This window comes from Oenanthe melanoleuca, chromosome 2 (assembly GCF_029582105.1).
Source record: "Oenanthe melanoleuca isolate GR-GAL-2019-014 chromosome 2, OMel1.0, whole genome shotgun sequence".
Classification (NCBI taxonomy): domain Eukaryota; kingdom Metazoa; phylum Chordata; class Aves; order Passeriformes; family Muscicapidae; genus Oenanthe; species Oenanthe melanoleuca.
In genome coordinates, this window is record NC_079335.1 from 49,969,888 (window position 1) to 49,993,147 (window position 23,260).

The window sequence follows — 23,260 nt, forward strand, 5'->3', positions numbered from 1 at the left end:
TTCAATTTTTAATAAAGCTGTGAAATGTCAGGTTCTTGCATTAGCAGGATCTCAGAACTCCAGAAAGCATCCTGCAGAAATATTATGCATGTACCTTCTGAATTTTTAATCCTATTGAAGACAAGTATCTAAGTGCTTTCCTGAATGGTACTTAAGCACATCGTTAAGCCCTTGTGTTAATTAGAGTCTTATGCTTTCCCTTTTTGAAAAAAACCACCCTGATTCTGTTGTTCTCTTGAATGACAATCTCAGTTCCTGAGATTGTGAGTCATGGAAACTGGAAGGCTTATTTCAGTGATGAATCAGGCCCAAATTAACATCTTTAATGCATCTCTAGCAGACTAGAACTGGAAAATAAGTACATTAAACAGTATCCTCCATGGGACTGCACAGGCAAAAAGCCCAACTTGATGTTCATTTGGTAAATATGTTTAACTATTATGTATACCAGATAAATGGTTTAGAGATGTTTTCTATATTTAAGGTGGATACAAGGGGAGACTACCTAGGACACAGAAAATAGCCATAGTATTACAAGACTTAAAACCAATTCCATTTGGGGCTTGGAAAAAGTCTCTTTAAAAGAAAGAGAAGCAAATTTCCCATTTTATCAGTGTGCAAATGGCTTTGGGAATTCTGCCGGTTGCCACAGTGAAGGAAATCATTGTGTGAATAAACACAGATAAATTGGCAACCTGCACAGTATTCATTCTTTGTGATGTGGTTTGTGACGTAATCTCTTCCAGATAAGAGCCTTTAAAGATAGACTCTACTGTAGTGGTTACCATGTCAAGAATAAAATAGCCAACAATAGGGTTTGTTTTTTGTTTTTTTTCTTCCTGCCAAGAAGGTATGTTTTGCAAAAAGAATTTTCCTTCAGAGCTGATATATGTTGAATGAATAGTTTAATATATTCTTTATGGAAAGACGGTCTTTATGCTTATAATATTTTTTTAATTTGTCATGTAGTGAAACTCTTTCACATAACTTATACCTATTTTTTATTTGCTTTAGAACTTGAAAATCAGGTAGGAAAAAACATTCTTAAGATATGTCATTTTTTCTTTGTCATTTCTAAGTGTAACAGGATCCCTAAGAGGAGAAAACCTAAGTGAAATATGGCTTTATATACCAATTTGTAGAAAATGCTGTCAGTGCATTTGTGGCAAAGGTATAAGTGCATTTAAAAATAAAAAAAAGAAAGAAATCGAGAAATAGAGGTGTAATGGATCTCTAATTCCTGTACAAAGCCCAACTAAGGCAATATTCCAAGCTGATAAATGCACACACAGGCATGTATAAATCTTTGTGTAAACTAGTGTTAAATTTCATTTTAAAAGCAGACTGAATTCATGGGGCTAGGGAGGTTGTTTGCTTCGTGATTTTTTAAAGATGGAAGTAATAGCCCCAACTGGATATGCTATTTCCATCAGTTTTAAAGCTTTCATATTATTACAGTGTGTGTTGAATAAGGTGTATAAGTTAGCCTGCAGAAAGTGCAGTAGCTGATCCATTAAGGCTTAAACTGTCCTGTAATTTCCATGGGGTGCATGTGTGTGCCTTTGTGCTGCTACAGCAATGATTTCCTGTGGGATGTGAGCTCAAGAGTAAAGGTCCTGAGCCATCCTGCTGCTCATCAGTGAAACACAGGCCCTGATGTGCTTAAAATTTTGCTCAGCAAGTCTTGTCTAAGGTCTCTGAAGTGTTCCTGTGGAAGACAAATGCTGTGAATACTAATCTGAAGTAATTTGTAGTTTAACTGGGGAAGAAAGCCCACTGCTTGTGGTTTGGAGTCTCAATGAGTGATTCAATTTAGAAAAACAGAGCATAAAAGTATGTTTTAGGGAAGCCACTCTGATTGTAATTATACTGGTGAGCTCCTAATTTCTGAGCAAGATTTTTTGTGTGGAAGTAAAAGAATTGAAGCGACACATGGCCCATGCTAAGGGAATTGTCAGATGAGTGTATTGAACAGATGAGACAAAGATGGGTGCTTTGATTCAAAAGAGGAGAGTAGAATAAAAACAAAACAAAACAACTCCACAGATCTACAGTAGATGACAGTGCAATGTTTAACTTACTCGTTTGTATAGGTAAGGAAGATTTCTTGTGAGCTATCTTTATTCATACTCTTGAAACCAGGAGTAAATTTATCCAATAACAGAAAAGCCTTTGATGCCAATTTGCTTCTAAAATTACTGATATGTCCAGCAGGATTTCAGAAGACTCTATTATTGTGGGATTTAGTACCATAGGCAAAAAAGTAGTTTTTGTTTTCTGCCTTACAGGTCTGTGTAAAACTGTCAGACATTTGAAATTCAAAAGGATTAATGTCATTTGCATGTGGTGTGTTACTGCAGACACTAATTGTTACAACTTAGTAGATGTTTACACACCTGATAGTATTTTTGAAAAATTTGCTTTTATCAGTAGTTTGGAAATTAGTAATCAGCCAGGTGGCAGAATGGTTTCCAAAAAACACTTTGTTAAGAAAGTACAATGACAGCTTTTAAATGAGAAGTAGCTTACTCTTGGATGATCTAGAATTGGAAGAGTATACATGGATGTGATCGTTAGCCAAACATTAACCTAGCAACCTAAAGCTGAAAGAAAATTGTATCTCTGTGAAAACTGTAAAGCTCACTGTCTTCAGGCCTTCAGAAGCTTTTTATATTAACCTCTGTGTTTAACAAACCTTTCAGCCTCTTGCTGGGAAGGGAGAAGAGTACCAGTAGCACTTAACCCTGTTCTTGGAGATGGTCCTTTTCAGATAAGAGTAACATGCAGGATCAAGCTATGTCCCCCCTCTCCCCCAGCCTTTCAACATTTACTTCTGCAAAGCTTTTATCTGAAAAGTAGCTGGTTTACCCCAGGAGCTCCCCTGAAACATGTTCAAGCTGATTCCTGCTTATCTCCTGAGTATTGTTTCTTAAATGCTGAATTGCATGGTTGAATGGTTTGCAAAAATAGTGACTAATGTTACTGGCAGTGCAGCAAAGAGAATGTGCTTAGAAAAGAAGGGAGACTTTCTGGGGGCAGCAGTAGTTGTTGGCATGTGCTGGTTAGTTTTATAGATACTTATCTCCTGTGACAGAGCAACTGTCCCATGCTTTGAATGCCAAGTTATAATAAAATGCAAGTTGATAGGCAGCTCATTGGAAAACACAGCTTGCCATTTTGTGTGCTGCTCTCACTGCATGTGCAGCTGTTAATGTGGGGACCAAAGGCAGGAGTCAAGGTGGATTAGGAAGGAGCAAGCATGGGAGAAATAGAGGGATAAAGGGATAAAAGAGTCTCATCTTGTGTATGTATCTGACTGCTCACTATGCTGGTGAGACTCTTCCTGATGCTTGATTACTGCAACCTGTCCTGTGTTCTTACTAAACCCAGTTTCTACCATCTTGTCTGTGGATGCACTCAGATCTTCAGTGTGTGTGTGAATGCTCATAAACTTCAAACCAAGCTAACCAGAGAGTGGGACATGAGATTTGAGTGCCACGAGATGCTGTGGACCATGAAAGCTGGGGGCTTTTGGGTGTGGATTCCTGGAGCAGAGTGAGATTCCCCTGGCTGGAGAGGGGGAGCAGGGCAGTGCTTTATGTGTGAGTGCTCGGTGTGTTCACAGGGATGCTGATAAAGGCACTGTTGTCTGTCTGGATTTGATCTGTCAGGCCATCTCTCCTTCTCTCTCACTGTATGTCTGTCTGCCAGTGTTGGGAACACCACCAGCTGGATATGGGGATGTGGGACTGTAGCAGCCCTGTGTCTGTCAGGCAGGGAGATGAAGACTCACCCTGGTTCCTGAGAGGAGCCTGCTCAGATGCTTTGAGGGTTTTTTGCCAGAGTTTGTGTAATTTCATTTTTTCCCAGAAACAGGTTTATGTCTGTTCTTACATCCTTGTTAAGGTAGTTAAATAGCACCTAGTTTAACAGTCATGCCCAAAATCTTGCTAACAGAACCTCATCCATGTTTACTAGGATTTCTTCATTAACAGTTCCTTCAGGTATTCAGCTTTTAGTACAGTCAATGTGTTCTCTTATTCTGCTCTAATCAATTCACTTACTATGTTAAGCACTTCATAGAAGTCTTAGATCTTTAGCTGGTGTAGTTTCAGCAATACTTGCAGTCTTCTTCAACTGCACAACCTAGGGTTTTTTTTTTTTTTTTTTTTTTTTTTTTTAACAAGGCCTGTGTGTCTGTTACAATGTTGATTGTTACTATTTCTGTCCTTACCCTTTAATCCTTTATGTACTGCATCCTGTATTTTGACTTCCCTTACTTTTGTTCAGGGTAGATGTAGCAGATGTGTCCAGCAGACCTCTTCCAATCTCAGTGCAGGTACACAGGCTAAACAATCAACCAGAGGAGCTGTGCCCCATTAGGAACAAACAAGGCAAGGAAACATCTGTGAATGTAGCCTCTGAGGCAGGGAGAGAGCTTTTGTGCTGAACAAGTTCTATTCTGTTTGTGACGTTCAAAACTTAGTCTCATTTCCTTGAAAACAGAAGGGACATGCAAAAAAATCCTTCATGCACGTACTGTCATTCTGTGTGTAACCATGTTCAAGGTGTCTTTTAAAATAATTTTTTTTTATGCTGTATGTATGTGTTACATGCTGTGGTAAAGGTTGGTAACTGTGTGCTTTTTGGTTAGGGAGAGTTCTCAGAAGGGGAGAAAAGGATTTCTTCTTTGAGAGCATCTGGCCATGGGAGAAGCTTTTCGAGGGAACAATAGGATAGGCAGTAATAGATGTGCTAACTGGAGAGCTCAGGCTTGGGAAGTTTTCTTAGAGTAATGGGGAAGAAACACAAAACTAGGCCAGACATGATGAGAAGAGGGAAGATTTTTTTCTGTTAACCCAGAGGAGAAGAAGCAGGGTTTGCTGAATCTGTAAGGGCTCTTGAAGATTTCTAGCGTGCCAAGCAGGTCTGGAGGAAAAGGGCCCTTGTTGCAAAGACATAGTTGGGCAGAAGAGGTATTTGTTTTCAAATGGGTGTATTTTACCTCTCTCTCTCTCAAAAGAATCTGGGTTTTCAGACAGAAGACAGTTTTTCAAGCTTATGTTCTAATAAAACAACATTTCTTTCAAGCCCTTTTGGTATTTTTTTTGTGTGTTCGCTTTAAAGAAAAGGTGCAGACAGATCTGTCTCAAAGCTCTGGCATGTTTGAAATCCAGTCATAGCATAAAAGTTAAAAAATGTTATAGCTGGTGAAATACATTAGGTCACCTTTAAAGAAATCCAGCTGACTGCATCATGAGGACTCTTGAGAGAATTTGAAGAAGACTTTGCATACCTTGCTGGGGAAGCTTTTTATTGTGAGTTTGTTTTAGAAATCAGTTCTCAGTCTTAGCAGTTTGTAGCACAATTCCCACTGGCTGTAGAGGACACTGGTGAAGCTGCAGAGCATATTGGGGTAGGCTACTACAGGATGACAGAAATGAAAAAAGAACATTGCCCTGCACCACACTTACCTCTTTTAAACCCAAGAGGAGCACAGTTCCTTTAAGATGAAAACTCTCCCAGATAGTTGAACACTGTGGCTGATGTGGGTTTTCTGAGTGACTGGGGCTGGCAAGGAAACCTTCCCCCTGTGGTGGTACTGATTTACTGCATCAGGCCTGGGCATCTAAGGTGGCTTTCCAGGGACAAGAGGAGTAGCACAATTCCTTGGAGATTTCGTAGTCCACACCACACCTGACCTTCCTTATCAAACAGAGGGAGAATTACCTTGTAGATGCATTTCCTTTTATTCAGGCAAGTCAGGTTTCCTGTTACAAGCAAATAAACAAGCAAACTAACAAAAAAAAAAGTTTCCTGTTGTGTTCATGAGTGGAATTGCAGTTCAAATGTGATCTATTTTCCCTGCCCTTCAAAAGGTTTTATACAAACCCAGCATTAACTTTGTTCTGTATTAACAGTAGTCTAGTCTTTTCCAGCCTAAATGATTCCATGATACTAGGACTTTGGAAAGATCCAGATTGTCCTCTCATTTTAATTACTTTCAATTTATTTTAGTTAAGTGTTTCAAATATATACTTACTTCCTGCTGTAGAATGCTCAACCAGAATTTGCCTGCTCCAGACCTGGGGAGATGCTGCTGGAAAGCTTTGTGTGTTAAAACTCTTCTTGGGTCTGGGTCTGCCTGTCCTCAAGTCTTTTCTTGCTTTGACTTGTTTTTCCTAAAATGCGATGATTGCTTCAGAAGTTGAATTTGAAACTTGAGACATCTCTCTCAGAATGTATGCACACACAGTTTTCTCTAATGGCTTGTGAACTTTGTGTGCCCCTACTGTACATTGCTTGCTTTTTTGTGAAGAGGTAATACTAGTTATATAAGAGATAGCCTTCAAAATGTCTGTACAGTTTTTGAAAACATATAATAGTCATGGAGAAAACAGAAAAACAGATTACAGGATGAATAGTCAAAATCAATAAATATTGCAAAGGCTTGAAAAAACCCAGCATTCCTCAGAAAGCAGGATATTTTAATGCTGGCTATTGGAAAAGGGGCTGCAAAAAACACAGGGTTCAGAAATACATTATATCATGTTCAAGCTTGATCAAAGCAATTTCTAACAAAGTAATGGAAGATGTGTCTATGCATATGAGATGAGGAAGAATTTTAAGAATTGAATTTAGTGAAAGAATTATAAGGCTTATTAGTCTTATTAATTGTTCGCCTAAAATGAAGCTGGCATTATGAGTAGAAGTGAACTGATCTTTTAAAAAAATACACAGCACTTATGGTGGATTTTTTCCAGGAGTTTGAATAGTTGAAAATTTGGAAGATAAACAGGTTGAAAGTTGAGATTAATGATGTTTTTAGGATGGGTAATAAATAATGATTGAAATTAGCATGTTAAATTTAATATGAGTAAATATTGCTCAAAAGAAGACTTAAAATTCACCTGGAGACAGTAATGTTTTGTAAGGTAATGAGCAGAACTGATGGGTGTTGGCTGAGGCACTGAAGGGAAGACTCTCAGCTGGTATGTTTTGGGACACCTCATTATGCCAGTTCAGGGGTGCAGGTGTCTGTGGTGTTTGTGTGCACATACCTGCTGGGTGGTGCCTGGAGCTGGTGCATCTGAATGAAAGGTCCAGCTTCTTTAGGTAGTGCTAGTCATGCTTTGAGAGTTTTCTCAAATTACACCAGCCCTGTAATTTTCAAATTCTACCTGAAAGTGTATTTTCCTTTTTCTATAGTATTAGTAAATAGTAAGGAAAGTATTGAAGACAAAATCTGCTTTATTAGCAGAGTTGGGAGTTAAAGTGCAAGGTGGGCTGTATACATGTTTGTTCATGAAATACAGTAAATGAAAGAACACCTTTCTTGAGTTTGCCTTGTCTGAAAGTGATGCTCATCATGCTTGAGCCTCACACTTCATCTGCTCATGCACAGCAGCTCCAGTGTCTTGAACAGTTCCCCACTTAGCCTTGGGCAATCAGATAGTCACAATCTCATGTGACTGATGGATGTGGGTTTGGCTGGCATTTAGGAAATCCTGTTTTGCTAAAAAAAGAGTAACCCTTTGTATGTACCTTCCAGTCCAAGCCTTTCTGTGAACTACCTAGTCACAGCATTTATGACACCTTTCTGCACCTGAAGGGTGTTTTGTTAATAAAGTAATATGCAGAATATCTGGTCTTAAAATCAGACTTTTTGCTGTCCTTCATTTTGCACATTTTTCAAATAATGAGAATCAAAATCAACCAATAGTAATGCCAAAATAAGTTAAATGCCGGTACTTCAAAAAAAATATTTTTAAGGAAGACTAATAATTTGTCCTTAACTGTGAGAACATCACCTCAAGGCTGGTGAAAAAATCAAGAAAGTAACTTTCTTTGCTCGCTAGTCACATTTTCTTCATGCATGAAAAATGATACTGCATTCAATTTCACTGTGTTTGACATTCCCCATATAAAAAAGATCTCATAACAAGGTGAGATGACATGGTGGAAACTCGCAGAAGCGACTGGAAAATTTCTCTTGTGCCATTCCCATCACTTTTTCTAGGACACTGTGTTGCTTTTCCAGTTGTTAGATTTTCTTTTTTAAACATTTTTTCCCAGTTCTTCCAGCCACTCTGTCTTTTGACCATCTTTTTGTGTCCAGTATTTCACAGAAAATGTCCATTTGGGCTAATGAGAATCATCAAGATATTCAATTGCCCATTTACTTTGGAGCAAATCCATATTTTCTTTTTTCAAGTATTGCATCTTCTTAGAATTAATATTTACACTAAGGAAATATTTGCTGGATTACTGCTGACCATTTTTCAGTGAGGAATTGTAAACAGCAACAGTGACTTTAGGAAAGTCACTGCTTTGTTGATTTAAAATGATGAAATACAGGTGATTCAGCAAGGCTGTGGACTAAAGAGGCCTGAATTTAATGAATGATGAGCACCATTAAGTTTTACTACATTGCATGTAGTGCCTAAACATAGCCCTAAAGACTAAATCCATGTAAATCCCATTTAAATTTCTTGGCTGAGGAAATTAACTTCATCCTTGTGTTTTAACATGGAAGTACATTTAGAAAAATTAAATAAGTGTGATAAAGTGAGTGTATTTATATTAAGACATGCACTTGCTATTTCTTCTGAGGAATGAGTACTCAGTTGATTACAATTTTAAATGTTTTCTTGTGGAATCTCTCAATTCTGGCAGATATCTGTTTTCTTACAGATATATCAGTGTATAGTTTCAGTTATTTTTTTATATGTATTTCTTATGTGCCCCAGTATATGATAAACTATTCTGGAGAACTGATCCACTGTCAGAAAGTATGCTGTGGGGTTTTTGTCATTTGTTTGTTGGATTGATAGTTTCCATGTAAAAAATCTTGCCAGTTAATTTTTAGTGAATTCATGAATGCTTAAGTACTGCTCTTAGCAAATTACACTATTTTAAGAAGTTAATATTTTAAATATAAATAAGTTAATTGAATGGAAGAGCATGTACTAATTGATGGAAAGAATATTAGTTTCTTTCCTGTCCTAAGAAAAAAAAAAGCATATTCAGTGACTTATGTTTATGTTACTAATGAATAAGGATTTTCCCCAGTATATTACAGTAACAAATAGACTTTGAATTAAATCTAGAATAATGCCTTTTAGGAAGTAAAATATTTATATTCCTTTGTATAATAAGTAAGTTCCATTTTTGTCAATTTTATGAACTTGTCTAGAAAGGAAATTATACTTGATAAATAATTTAAATCCAACTGCAAATCTACTATTATTGAATAGTTAAACCTGTTTAACATAAAGATGCAGTCTGGACAGAGGCTCCCCAACATTCCATTTCAAGGAATGACTTGCATCTCATTAAAAGGTATTGTCACCCATCAAAGTAAGAAAAAGAAAAGAAATTGAGACTTGGTTTCTAACAACTATGTGACAAGTGTGTGTGTACTTATATTTTTCTAAGAGCTCTTAGCTATGCATTTATAGCAGGGAACCATAACATATCCATTTCTGGACTTAGGAAAAATACAGTTTAAATTATCTCATGCATTTTATTGATATGTTTTCTTTCCAAAGTGGATACTGAATTTTATTTCCTTCTGTGATATCATAGGTTATCTGTTAATAGAATTCTTTCCCTTTCATTTGTTCAACACAGAAATATGAATGTCTCAGAAATCATGTTGCATTTTTCTAACGTCTGTACAGTCTTTCAAATTCCTTAGTTCTGCAGCATTATAATTTTGAAGGTGCACTTCAATAAAACACATTAATAGGCACTGAAAAATAGAGTATTAATAGACTAGCTGTTCATGTGAGAGTGGATTGAATGTAACTTTATTTGAATACTTTTAAATTTCTTGTAATTTGCTTTTTTAAGTTGTGACCATATTATAAAATTCAACCTCACCCTTTTTGTTTTTTTACCTGTAAAGCTTGCTGGTTTACTTGTATTTGCATTTGCTCATTCTTTTGTCAGCTTTTGAGGGCAGGAGACAATTGTCACACTTAGTCAAGAAGGTGACTTGTGATTAGCTAGAGGAAGGCTGAGGAATTGAGAACATTTTAGACTGTCTGCATCACATACTGCATCCAACCATATGAACACATACAATTCTCTTAAATTTCATTGCAACTCTTGTGGTGGATTGGCCCTGGCTGGACACCAAGTGTGCTTCCCTTCATCCTGGTCCCAATTTCACTCCTGAATTTTCTCTCTCTCCTCCCTCCCAGCAGTGCAGAGGAGCAGGAAATGGGTCAGTTCATCACATGTTGTCTCTGCCACTCCTTCCTCATCAAGAGCAGGACTCCTTTCAGTTTTCTGCTCTGACATTGGGTCCTTCCTGCAGGATTCAGTCCTGCATGCATGGATTGCTCCAGCCTGGGTCCCACTCCAGGTCACCAGTCCTGCCAGTAAACCTGTTCCAGTGTGGGCTTCCCACAAAGCCACAGCCTCCTTTGGCTGTCTGGTTGATCTGGTGTGGGACCCTTCCTGGGCTGCAGGTGAATCTCTGTCCCATCCATGGACTCCATGGGCAGCAGGTGAATCTCTGCTCTATCCATGGACTCCATGGGCTGCAGATGAATCTCTGCCCCATCCATGGACTCCATGGGCTGCAGGTGAATCTCTGCTCCATCCATGGGCTCCATGGGCTGCAGGTGAATCTCTGCTCCATCCATGGGCTGCAGGTGAATCTCTGCCCCTTCCATGGACTCCATGGGCTGCAGGTGAATCTCTGTCCCATCCATGGACTCCATGGGCTGCAGGTGAATCTCTGCTCCATCCATGGACTCCATGGGCTGCAGGTGAATCTCTGCCCCTTCCATGAACTCCATGGGCTGCAGGTGAATCTCTGCTCCATCCATGGACTCCATGGGTTGCAGGTGAATCCCTGCCCCATCAATGGACTCCATGGGCTGCAGGTGAATCTCTGCTCCATCCATGGACTCCATGGGCTGCAGGTGAATCTCTGCCCCATCCATGGGCTGCAGGTGAATCTCTGTCCCATCCATGGACTCCATGGGCTGCAGGTGAATTGTTAATCTCTGGCAAAGCCAGCAGAGGCTGTGCATAGAGAAGCACTCAGCTGAGACCTGCAGCTGATTCTGTGCTACCTTCTGTAGGTTTATTGCAGTGCAGATTGCTTCAGCATTTGAGGTTTTTGTCTCTTTCCTTCCCCACCTGTAGAGTAAAGATTGTAATATTTACTAGCTTTACAGAAGAATTTTGAGATTCTGCAAAAGAAATTTGAAATTAAATACCTACCAAATAGAAATTACTCTTAAGGTAGTAGAAGCCAAGGAAAATGGTTGAATTGTTATCATTATTTTTAATTATGCTTTAGTCACAGATATTGCCATATTGAGAAGAGAAAAATAAGGAAGAAATTGAATCAGTGACTTTGTTTTTGCAGGTTCTTTCATGTTGGTGAATACATCTGGAAGATACTCGGGACAGAAGGCTCACCTCCTGATGCCCCACCTGAAAGAAAATGATACACATTGTATTGATTTTCACTATTATATTTCAAGCAAAAACCCTGAAGCTAGCCCTGGCACTTTGAATGTATATGTGAAGGTTAATGATGGTCCTATTGGTAACCCAGTCTGGAACACATCTATCACTGCCACTTGGAACAGAGCAGAACTGGCAATTAGTACTTTCTGGCCCAATTTTTATCAGGTATGTCTTACTTTTTATGAAATTTTGTTTCTCGTAGTAGCCATCTGGTTCTTAATCATCCATTTAACTTTAAATCAAAATACCTTTCACTATTTCTAGTTGTTCATCATCTTAATCACATTTTTGTACATGATGCTAAATGTTTGTTTTTACATACATATGGCTGTGTTTATATGTTTATGTATATTTATAGAAGTGTATGAAATGCACACATGCTCTAAATATGGATGAACTAATTGGGAAAAAATCTAGAAATTTTGCCATTGAGATCAGTCAATTAACTCTTTCTCTGTAATAAATTCACTTCTTTTTTCAGTTCATTAGGGATGCTGGAATTGAATGCCAATAGATTTTATTACTGTACAGTCTTCAAGTTTGATTTAGATCAGCAATACTTGTTACTTTAGAACCAGCAGAATCCTTTGAATCCTCAGATCAAGTCTTAACTCTGAGTGCAATATCCATTTGTCCAGTAGTAAACATAAATATAATTGTAGCTATCATAGGAATGTGATTTTGAGTGCATCCTAAAGATTCAGGGGGAATTTCACTTGACAGTCCCTTAGAGTGCTGCTTTTCTGTAGGAAGGTTTAGATTATACAGTTACTTACTCTTCCGTAGTAGTTCAGTGTTTTTTCCTCCTTCTTCCTGTGAAAATACAGTCTGTATCTCCACAAACAAGTAACTTAGTTTAATAAGAGCAACCAGTAGCACAGAGGTGTTGCTGAGGCTCCTCCATCTTCACTTGAAGTTTGGAAAGTTTGAATTGTATTCTGTTTGTTTGCCTATACTGAGTATTGTCACCATACTTGTGGTTTGAAGCTTTCTGAAGAAAAGCCATCCCAAAGATGAGGGTTCCTTGACTGCAGGCCTCCCTAGGATGCACAGTGTTGCTCTTCCACCATGCTTTTCCAGAGTGGGACACCCTAATTCCTACAGCAGTGTCCCACTTCCTAGTGTCACATGTGGCAGAGTCTTGTTTCCGTTCCTGCACTTGCTGTTTCAGGTAACCAGGTGTTTGTTGCCCATCATATTCTCATGATGAGTTTGGCAATGTCCACTGCAGGTACTCTGGGAGGCTGCAGTGGACTCCTTCCTGTGGCTGCAGCATCTGATTTGTGAGGATGTCTCAAGTGAACTCAGTCTGTCCTTTCTGAACCTTTTTTCATCTAAGAAAAAGAAAACAAACTGACAAAGAACTTCCTGGAGTCTTTATGATTGTTTCACCTACAATGAAACAGAAAATCCTACTCCAGAAGATTAATTTGGAGGGCCAGGAACACTTTATTCCTGGAATGTGGGATGCCTGGCAGTGAATGCAATACTTGCAGACCCAAAAGAGAAGACTTATAATTTCCTCTTGCCTCTAACAGCATTTTCCTAGGTTGGATAGCTGGTATTCACAGGGGCTGCATTTGCATCCAGTGTTCTACTTGATATTCCTAAGAATTGCTGCAACTGCATTGTCAGGGCTTCCTGGAGAGGGTTCAGGGTAAGCTTACAGACATCTCAGCAAACTTCATGATGTGGATCTTTTATAATTGTCTGCAGCTCAGTGAGGTAACACTCTTGTGCCTTTTGAGAAGAGCAGGCACATTAGCAGAGCTGAGGTTCACTTTCAGCCTAGTGGAAGAAGCTGTGTGCTGCCTGACTCTCTGGAGCATAAGGCTGTGTCCTGTCACAAAGTCCAAGCTTGGTTTAGTCATACATCTCTCAGGGTGAAAGGGCAGTGGGTATTTTGTTGCCTGTCAGAGTTCAAGGAGTGTTTAAATGATGCTCTCTGTCACTTGGTTAGGTTTTAGGTAGTCCTGTGAGGAGCAGGGAGTTGGTGTCTGTAATCTCTAAGTGTCTCTTCCAACTCAGACACTCCCATGATTCTCTGACCTTACATCAAGACCTCGTGTTACCAATTTGATGCCAATGTTGAGAACACCTTCCAGTGCTGCCTTTCTATCTTGACTGAAATAATGAGGACCAGTCTGTGGGGTTAGCCTCAGTGGATGGTGGGAGAAGAGGATAGAGCATCCCACAAGACAGTTTTGTGGCTGACATTGGGTGTAACTCAGTGGTTTGCAATGTGGGATTTACTGGAAGGTTTTGTGAACATGGTGGGTGGTTCAGGAGTACTGGATGCTGAGTAAATGTGTGACTGTATCACTTAAGCCCAAGTCTGAAGTGTCCCTGTCTGTATAGTGAATTAGCAGAGGAGCTTCCAGCTTTCTGTCTTCTGAAAGGGGTCTGGTTTTTATGCAGCAGAACTGCTCTGGAATCAGCAGTCAGTAAAGAAGAGGGTTGTGCTTCAAAGTCTCACTCTAGCTCTGACTCAAAAGGCTGATGTGGACAGGGCAATTTTAGAAGAAGCCTTGACTCTGACTATTTATTTTAAGGTAAATTACCATGCTCTTAAAAATACACAAAACCTCTGACACTTTCAAATGTTACTGCTAATGTTATTAATAATAATCTCTGTCAGATTTTGGACAATATGATACATCTAACTGATGTCTGAGTAATATGGGTGTTTGGCCTTAGAAACAGAAGGATAACCTTTCCCACCCTCTTTCTTCTCAAGACCTGCCATCTGGACTGTTCACCATTATTTGTAGGTGAACCCTTGCATGCTTGGATGGGGTTCTGCAGTTTAGCAGATAACCACACATCAGCTGATGTATAATAAATGCCTGAGCCTGTCTGTAATGAATTCTGTGTGCTCTTCTTGCTGCTGGAAATGTTGACATTTTTAATAATCTTTCTTTCACTGTGGAGTATAGTAAGTAATTTTCTTTGCATTTGCTGCATACAGTCTGAAATAATACCTGGTTAGGTACTGCAATTTAGCTGATGTGCCAGAAGATCTTATGCTATGTTAATATCCATGGCAGTGCAGGAAATCACTGTTAAATACTGTAGCTTCACTGGTTTCATTGTAAATAAGCTAATTTATTCTTGAGGAAGTGCTATCACCATTTTAAGAACTTACAGTTAATTGTCTTTGGTTTTGGTTGCCTCCATCCTCTCAGAGATCTGTGATGCAGTTTCCTCACTTGAGTGCTGACTTTTCATTGTTTCTGAACTCCTTTCATCAGTTTTCAGGCTTTTTCTTCTTCACAGAGTTTGTTGTGGGGGGGAGACAGGAAGTTAGCTGCAGGCAGCTGGGAGAAGGGCAGGAGGAGGAGAGAGGATATATATGGTTCTTGTGAGAATATGGCTCCAAGTTAGGTGACAGCTCAGGTGACTGCAGGAATAGTGAGGAAGACACAGGACTTATCTGATAGGTGTATGATGTAGTACCAAGCCTGTTTCCTAAGCTGCTATTCATTTGAGTCCAAAACTCCAAACTCCATTGGCACAAATCCATGTGTTCTGCACAAAGCCTCCAAAATGTACAAGACTTCCTCACAGTGATTATCTGAGTTTGTCTGACCTTGCTGAGCATAATAAAGACCTCCAAGAAGATTTTTAAGGAATGATGGAACCATTTTTAACTTTTCTTTTATGAAGGTTGGTAGTTTCCCAGTAAGTAATCTCCAAGAGAAGACATGGCATTAATAGGTGAAGGGACAAAGCAATGTAATTGTGTGATTCTCTTTGTTGTGTTTTAAATCACATAATCTGTGTAGCCATCCACATCTATGAATGTTTTATAATTCCTTTCCCTTAGCAGAAAACCTACAAGATGTCTTGATGCAAATGGAACCAAAATGTACTACAGAACTCTGAGAACAAATTATATATAACATTTCAGAGTTATCAGATTTATACAATTCAGGTTTTTTTCAAACACAGTGTGTTGTGTCTGTTTTGCTGTGGAAAAATGTAGGCAAAATAATTCCCACTAAATGGTAGCTGACTACAAATCTGATTATGTAGTATGGAGTGAATTTTAATCCAACTTCTAAAGATATATTGGTTTAAACCATGTATTGCAAACACGTACAAGCAAAGTGTTCAAAAGATTTAATAATTAGCAGTAGTTTATTATTGTAGCACCAGTTGCCCAAGCTTCTAAATGCTGTTCAGGTTGGGTTTCTATTTAGAATTGACTCATTAGAAGTACAGACTTTGAACTAAATAATTAATTTCTTTTAATGTACCCTTTCTTTTTGCCAGGTAGTCATTTGTGTATGTTGCACACCATAGGCAAGCTGTATTACATATATGTCAAATCACAATTACAGCCTGCATGTATCAACATTAATTGTTGATTACTTGCTGATTATTTAAATTGTCAAGCATTCTGACAATTAAGGACGTATTTAATTCCATAATTAATGATCTGCCAAGTACTACTGCCTAAAATCTGCCATTGATTTTAGAGTATGTCTGCACTGCTGTCCAGTTAGTGATAACAGTGTGCTTGCAGTAACGTGGGTTCAAGCTGCCAAACACCTTCTGAGAGTCCAGGATAATCAGCACAGCTTGTTCTTTTCTGCAGTGCCTCCTGGTCTCTGAGCTATTTGTTTGGAAGTAGCTGGTGTATTTCTGCGGGTACTAGTCTTATTTCTGTTTTATAAAATCGCTTTAGGAGTGCTCCCCTGAGGGAGCATTGCCTTCCTCCTTTTAACATTCTGCCCGGGAGAAATTGTTTGCTTTACTGAGCTATTGTCTATTTGGTGCATCTTAAGCAAGAGCATCAAGGAGTTTATTGTGCCTTTGGAGACAGCCTGCAAACAAAACAAAGCTTCACACAATTCTTAAGACCTTCACCCTCCTCCTAACTTGAGCAGAATTAGAATGCACATGGAACAAGAAAATTGAATGTTACATAGATTTTGCTGGTTAGTGGAAAGATTGTTTTTAGATTCTTGGGGATCAGTCTCAGTAGGTTGAATGCTCTAAAATTGATGCTTTTAGATACAAGTCATGAAAAGGCTCCTCATCTAGTGAGGAGAGGGTGACAGGGTTTTTGTTTCGTGTATGTTTTTATTTTCTTTAATGTTTTGATGTTTTTTCTCATTTGGATTTTTTAGCATGAGTAAAATCTGGTGATTTCAGGGTTGTTTTCCGTAGGTCAGTTAATGATTCTCAGATCAATCAGTAGTGTTTAAAATAAGTGTTACATTTTAGAAGTGTTGCCATGTTGTAACATCACAATATGCAAAAGCTACTACTGAGTTGGGTCTGGTAAGGGGATTGTGTTCCCTGCTTCTAACCCTTCAAGCAAGCAATTTAACATCACACCACTGCAAGTCACACACCGTCCCCCTATCAGTTTTTATGTTTTGAATTATTTGCTTTGTATTTTGCTGGAAGTCAGTCATGGCAGCAGTGAACCGAAACAAATCTCGATTAAATAAAACAACAAACACTGCAGATTTAAAATCCAGAAATGGAATTGAAAGGATTAAAAATAGCTTGCAGTGGAGTAACACAACTGTCTGTGCCATTGCACCATCTTTAAATGTAAAATCCTATGAAGCTGGAGTGAAAAAAATGGGGTAAGAGCCTTTCAGTAATTCCTGATCTTTTTAGTAAGGACACAAAGGAGTTCCGTGGTATCACTTCACAGAGATAAGATTTACCCTTCACCATTCTGACACTTTCGCTGTAAATTAGGAGTTTAGGGAATAAGAAGCAGTAGATTCAACCTAACTTCTAAAATCTTTAAAATTTTAAAACGTAACATTTGTTTCATAACCTTCTTTATACATGTTTTGCTTGGAGTTTGGCTCATGCAATGTACTTAAATCCTCATCTAGGACAGAGCATTAAGCTTCTTGTGCAGTAAAAGTCAGGCTTACATTCACATGTGTTGTGTGTGTTGCATTCAGCTGCACACATACAGTTCCTGAACTGTGCTTTGAACTCCAAAGAAACTTTGAAATGCATATAGCATTTTGAAAAACAAACCTGTGTCAGGCATCTTAAATAGCTCTTCTTCATTGACTTATGTACTTTGGGAATAACTATTTTGAGAAAGATGCACCAGGGCAAACCACATATCTAAATTTAAAACCCCCCAGCAGTCTAAAAGTGGTCACAAGTAAGGAGGCATGCATTTTTTGTCATATACACAAGGCTCTGTTATTTGCTCCTGTCCCTTGATCCTAAACCAGAAAAGCATCTGGGCCTTCAGTAGAGAAATACAAGACAGCAACTGGATTAAAAACAGAAAGAGAAGTCTTAATGTCAGGAGCTCAGTTTTCAGTCTGGCTTGCTTGTTTCTTTGCAGTCTTGGATTGGCAGCAGCCACCAAAATGTTGTTTCATGCACCTGAGTGCAGGTGTGAGCGCCAGGTGGTGGTTGTGTAGGAGTGAGAGGTGGGGAGGGAAATGGGAAGGAGAGAATTCCCAAACACAGTTTAGGCAGCTCAGGTCCATACACTATGATGGACCCCTGCAGGGCTTGGCAAGGAGCAGGTTAGGAACGTGACTCCCTTCACATGGCTCTGATGAGAAAGCGGCTGCTGCTGTTGAGATAAGGCAGGTAGTCCTAGGATGAGTCAGAAAGGGGGGAAGAATTCAACCCCCAGGGTACAAGTCAGTGCCAGTTTTCTGGAGAGAAACTGTTCCCAGTGCCTTGTACAGTGAAAGGAAGGTGCTGTGTGGTAGAGCAGGGCTGGCAGAGAGGAGGGCACAGCGTGTGATGCAGCACTGCCTGCTCACTGGGGATGCAGGGGGGCAGGATTCCAGCCTGAGCTTAACCAGCTTTCTTAATACTGCTTTCTCTTTCTTGTTTTTGCAAAGTGCTATTTTTAAGTCGTGTGAAGGACAGTATTTATATTAGGTACAATCCACCTTTTGACTGAAAGTGTTGTAATTTTGCAGCAACAAAGGCAGGAATTTACAGACTGAGCTTGTGTGGCAACAAAACCTGTTTATTTCTATTGTTCTTTGGAACAAATGAGTTATCTTGAGTCGCACATTTTCAGCAGTAAGCATTTATGTTGGTGAGCAGACCCCCTTCCTTTGTTCATACGTAGCAAGGGGAAGTGGCAGGAATGAAAAGCTAATTTTGCTCTTCAGTGAAGCAGGGAGGATCAGGGACAGTGCAGTGCTAAGCTGCTTCCCTGGTTCCTGTTTGGCAGGCCTGCTGCAGGGAGAACTGTGTAAAACAGCTCTCAGGGCTGTTCAGCAGTTTTTCCTGAGCAAATGAATTCCGTGTTTTAACCAGTTGTTTCCGGACTGATAAGGTGTTGGAATAATAGACAAAAATCCAAGGGCCGCCCAGTCTGACGTTGCTGGAGTGTTTTCTCTGTTTTGACTGGAGTCTTTTGTGTTGCCTGCAGGTGTTGCATCAGCCGTGAGGAAAGGCAAAGTTTGGAGGTGGCAGTAAAAAAATTAATGTTTACAGGCCAAGGTACTTTTCAAATGGGAAATTATGGGGAAAGATGGATGTGAAGTAAATTTCTAGGTTTCATTTCTAGTGAATTCACTAGGAAAACAGATCCAGATTTGTGAAGATTCTTGACAGCCCTATTGTAAGGTGTTCAGTGGATAAATGGGCTACCAGAAGTGTTTCTCAGGTCTCTCTCTCACCGTGTGTCTCACTCTTACCAGGACTTTCAGAAACCGGTAATGCACAGGATCAAATTCCTTTTTTAATTTAAAAAGGAAAAATGCTTAGTTGGCAGATATTTGAGTCCATAATCTTCATTCATCAATTCAAATAAAGAAAAATACTGAATTTGTATATAGCAATTGATAGTATTTCACAGCCTGTGAACAGAAGAGGGATTATATTACTGTACTTGGAATAAACTGTCATGTTCATACAATTATAGAATGATTTGAGTTGGAAGGGACCTTAAAGATCATCTAGCTCCAAACTCCTGCTGCTGCTGGGACACCTTCCATAAAAACAGCTTTCTCAAAGCCTCATTCAGTCTTTGAACACTTCCAGGGATGGGACTCTGGAAAACCTATGCCAGTGTTTCACCACTCTCACAGTAAAGATTTTCGTACTAATATCTAATCTACATCCATCCTCTTTGGGTTCAAAGCCATCTCCCCTTGTCATATCACTACATGCCCTTGTGAAAAGTCCCTTTCCAGCTCTTCTGTAGGTCCCTTTTAGCTACTGAAAGGCCATGGAAGGATCTCCAGTATGTGTACATGGTTATAGGTACACCTGCAGTGTGGTATCCCATAATGAGACAAAGTTTAATGGAGCTCTGAGCAGTCTGGTCTAGTGAAAGGTGCATGACATGCCCATGTCAAAGGGGTTGGAACTAGATGATGGCCTTTAAGGTCCCTTCCAGCCCTAACCATTCCATAATCCTAGGATCCCTGGAGCCTTCAGCTATCTAAGCCTCTTCACCCCTCTGACCATCTTCGTGACCCTTCTCTGAACTTCCTTCAACAGGGTTTGTGCCATTCTTGGGGGCCCCAGAGCTGACTGCAGTACTCCAGGTGGGGTCTCACTGAGGTGGGGTAGAGGGGATAAATCACTTTGCCTGTTCTGATCCAGCCCAGGATGCAGTTGGGTTTCTGGGCTGCAGGTGTGTGTGTCTGGGTCATTTTGACCTTCTCATCCAGCAGCACCCTCAAGTCCTTCTCCTCAGGTCTGCTGTCATTCCATTCTGGCTAGTCTGTATTTGTACCATTTTTTTTCTCAATATATGAATCAATGTTTGACAATGGTATGTCACTATTGGCTTTAGTGCCTTTTTCCATTTACTAAAAATGGTGAATTCCATGTCAGAAGAAACTAAAAGTTGCAGTCATTAAAGCTGATATCAGTTTGACTATTGCTTTTAATGGAAGCATGATAAAACTGACAGTATTTCAATTTCTAATACTTTTCTTTGGAACCTACCGTCTTTAATGTCAATAATTGTAATTCAGTTGTATGTCCAAGTGGCATTTTCTTGACACGCTGCCTGGCTTTTTTGTGGAATGACACTTTTGGTATTTTGTCTAGAGATACAGCAGAGTATTTTAGATCAGTTGTTGAGTTTTTCTCTGCTGTTTTTATTAGCAGTTCTGATTGAGTTGTTTCAGGGCTGTAGTTTCTGCCTATGAGCTGAAGGAATAGGAATCTACAAGCCTTTTTAAAAGGCTGTGAGTAGATTGCAATACTGAGATACTTAAAGCCTCTCAGCCTGTAGCTAAGTTCCCTTGTTATGAATTATGGAAATTATTTTGTGTTTGATTCAGGTGTTGTATATGTTATCTTTCCTAAAGTTCAGGTTATTGGTCTCGCTGAAAGTCAGGTAGTTCTTTGGAAAAGACACTCTTAAGAAGCATTTAAAAAAAAAGTTAAGTCCCTGTTACTTTCCAGTGACATTTTTAGCAGAAAACCTCTGACTGGTTTGGCTGGCTGCTCCACAGGTGTTCATGTGCCAGTTCCTCAGGGTATATTTTAGAATTTAGCATGTCTGAAAGTTGAGAAGCTGAAAAATTATACTTGACTCTGCAGTGATGGGATCATGGATCAGATAGGCCTTTCAGATGGCTTTGTGCAGCTGCTCTTGTGGGAGTGCTCCATAGGAAAGAGATAGTTGGGTTCTTTTGGGTTTTTGATTTTTGGTTTTGTTTTCTGGGTTTTTTCGGTTATGTTTCAGTAAAACCCAAAAAGTTAGGTGTTGATGTGTCTTATTGACAGAGAAAACTCAAAGCCAGTACAGAATACAGGAAGCAAATCAGTAACTGTCCCCAGCCCTCTGTGTTTTTAGAGGCAGGTCTTTGCATCCTTGCCTAGATTCAGTTATCTCAGGGACTTATTTTGTGATAGCAAATTTCCCTGGGAAACTTTTCCATCATTTTTGAGACATGGGTGTCTGTTCTCTGTTCTCCACTACCATGTTGCAGCATCTCTGCCTTAACTGCAGGTTCCTGGGGCTATGCTGTGGTCCTCATACCCTGTGGTCTTTCAGGTGTTCCCAGTTTGGAACAGGCTTGGTAGCTCTTCAGGAAATGGAGCATTCTCTGCCTTTTTTTTGAGAGATCGTAACACAAATGACTTGCAACTTTGTCATATTTCTTTATGGAGAGAAAATCTTGTTCTTTTTTCAAAGTACAGTTGCTGACAGCAGGAGCTGCATTCTTGGGTCTTGCACTGCTGTTAAAACTTAGGGTTACCTAGTGCACATCACCTCTCTATTTCCATTTCAAGACTGTTAAGGTGAGGGTAATAATCGTGGTTAGAGAAGTTATTTCAGGTCTCTGAATGCAAGTTATTCACTGAGTCTTTACTCTTTTCCTTCTGTAAGAGCTTCTGCTTCCCAAAATAGTTAAGACCAATTTGGTCAGGAGATTTTCTTTTTTGTAGGAAAGAGATCCTTCAGAATTTTGAATGGTGTTGCTCTGGATATTTTACTAAATGCTGGAATCCAAATCCATACCCTGTTCAACCTGTTGCTGTGGCTCAATTATGCCAACTTGAAGAGCCAGTAGAGTGCCATCTGGCATTTAGAAAACCAACTGAGCAACCCTTTTCTTGCAGAACTTGTTTCTGAAAAATTTCTTTGCCAACATTTGGACTTTGCTCATCGATATTGTGTGTTTTTTTTCTTGCTGCATGATTCATTAACAACATGCAACACATATAAAACATGTAACAACAATAACACTGATGCTTTAGGCTGTTGTTTTGTGTAGACAGGAGGCAGAAATAGAATGAAAAGTATTGTTTCGTTTTCAGCCATATTTACAGGAAATTACTCCAGTGGGACTGGGAGGGAGAAATGGAGAGAGGTTAGGAAGAAGAAATCTGGGAGAGAACAGATTGTTGTGAACTTGAGCAGTGAGAAGGAAGGGAGAAGGCAGATGCATGAAGGGCATGAAGGTTTTTCTCACCTCAGGGTCTGTTTTAAAATCAGAATTGATGTTCTGAGTGTTTATTCAACATCAGGAAATTGTGATATATTATGGAGCTGTATGTTATCCTCATAACATATTTGCATTCTCTATCATTCAGTAAGGAATATGGTATATAGTGTGTGCATCTGTTCCAATGTCAAGTGCAGCATATGTGCAAAAAATGGTTTCAAAGCTTTGTCTTCCTCAAGGTGCCTCCTGAGACCAGTTACAAAAGGCAATTAGAGTTAACTTCCTGAGCAAAAGTGAAGTATTTAAAAAAAAAAAAAATCACAACCAGGATTTTATCTTGAACTTCTTGAACATTGATGTGGAAATGTACCTGCTAACATTACTGGCATATTTTCTTCTATTCCATATAAACATTTTTGGGATGTTCAAAGCTGAGGCTGCCAAACTTTGGAGAGGTTTATTTTAGAGTGTACTCAATTCAAATGTCGAGAATGGACCATTTATTTTGTGACCTATTTATAGCCATTAAACAAACCGTGGCAAATGGATCTGCTTTGCTTAATTCTCTGCATTTGGTGGAAGATTAAAAGCATGCAGAATACATTCCTGAAAATAGGTATGTTTGTGTCTGATACCCTGCAAATATCTGTATGCTAAAAATTATAGTTTTAAAAATAAAAGTAGTTCATTCTGCTTTTATTTTCACTCAGACAAAGAGTTGAAAATAAAATACTGATCTTAATACTTAAGGCATTTATTACATAACTACTTTGCCAGACCAAACATTTGGGAGATTGGTTATTTCTACTGTGAGCTACATAAGATGCTGCTTGTAAATCTTCAAAAATGATGTAAACATGAAAAAATGTAATTTGAGTTCTGGTTAATTT

The 23,260-nt window shown here is 39.2% G+C and overlaps 1 protein-coding gene across 5 annotated transcripts in view; it reads left to right on the top strand.

The window, feature by feature from the left end:
- PTPRM (protein tyrosine phosphatase receptor type M) overlaps window positions 1–23,260 on the top strand; it is a 437,605-nt gene that overhangs the window by 127,138 nt on the left and 287,207 nt on the right. For all 5 annotated transcript variants that reach the window (XM_056483790.1, XM_056483785.1, XM_056483787.1 and 2 more), the window contains one exon: window positions 11,390–11,658. In XM_056483790.1, the coding sequence (XP_056339765.1) occupies window positions 11,390–11,658 (269 nt within the window). The remainder of the gene's footprint in view (window positions 1–11,389; window positions 11,659–23,260) is intronic.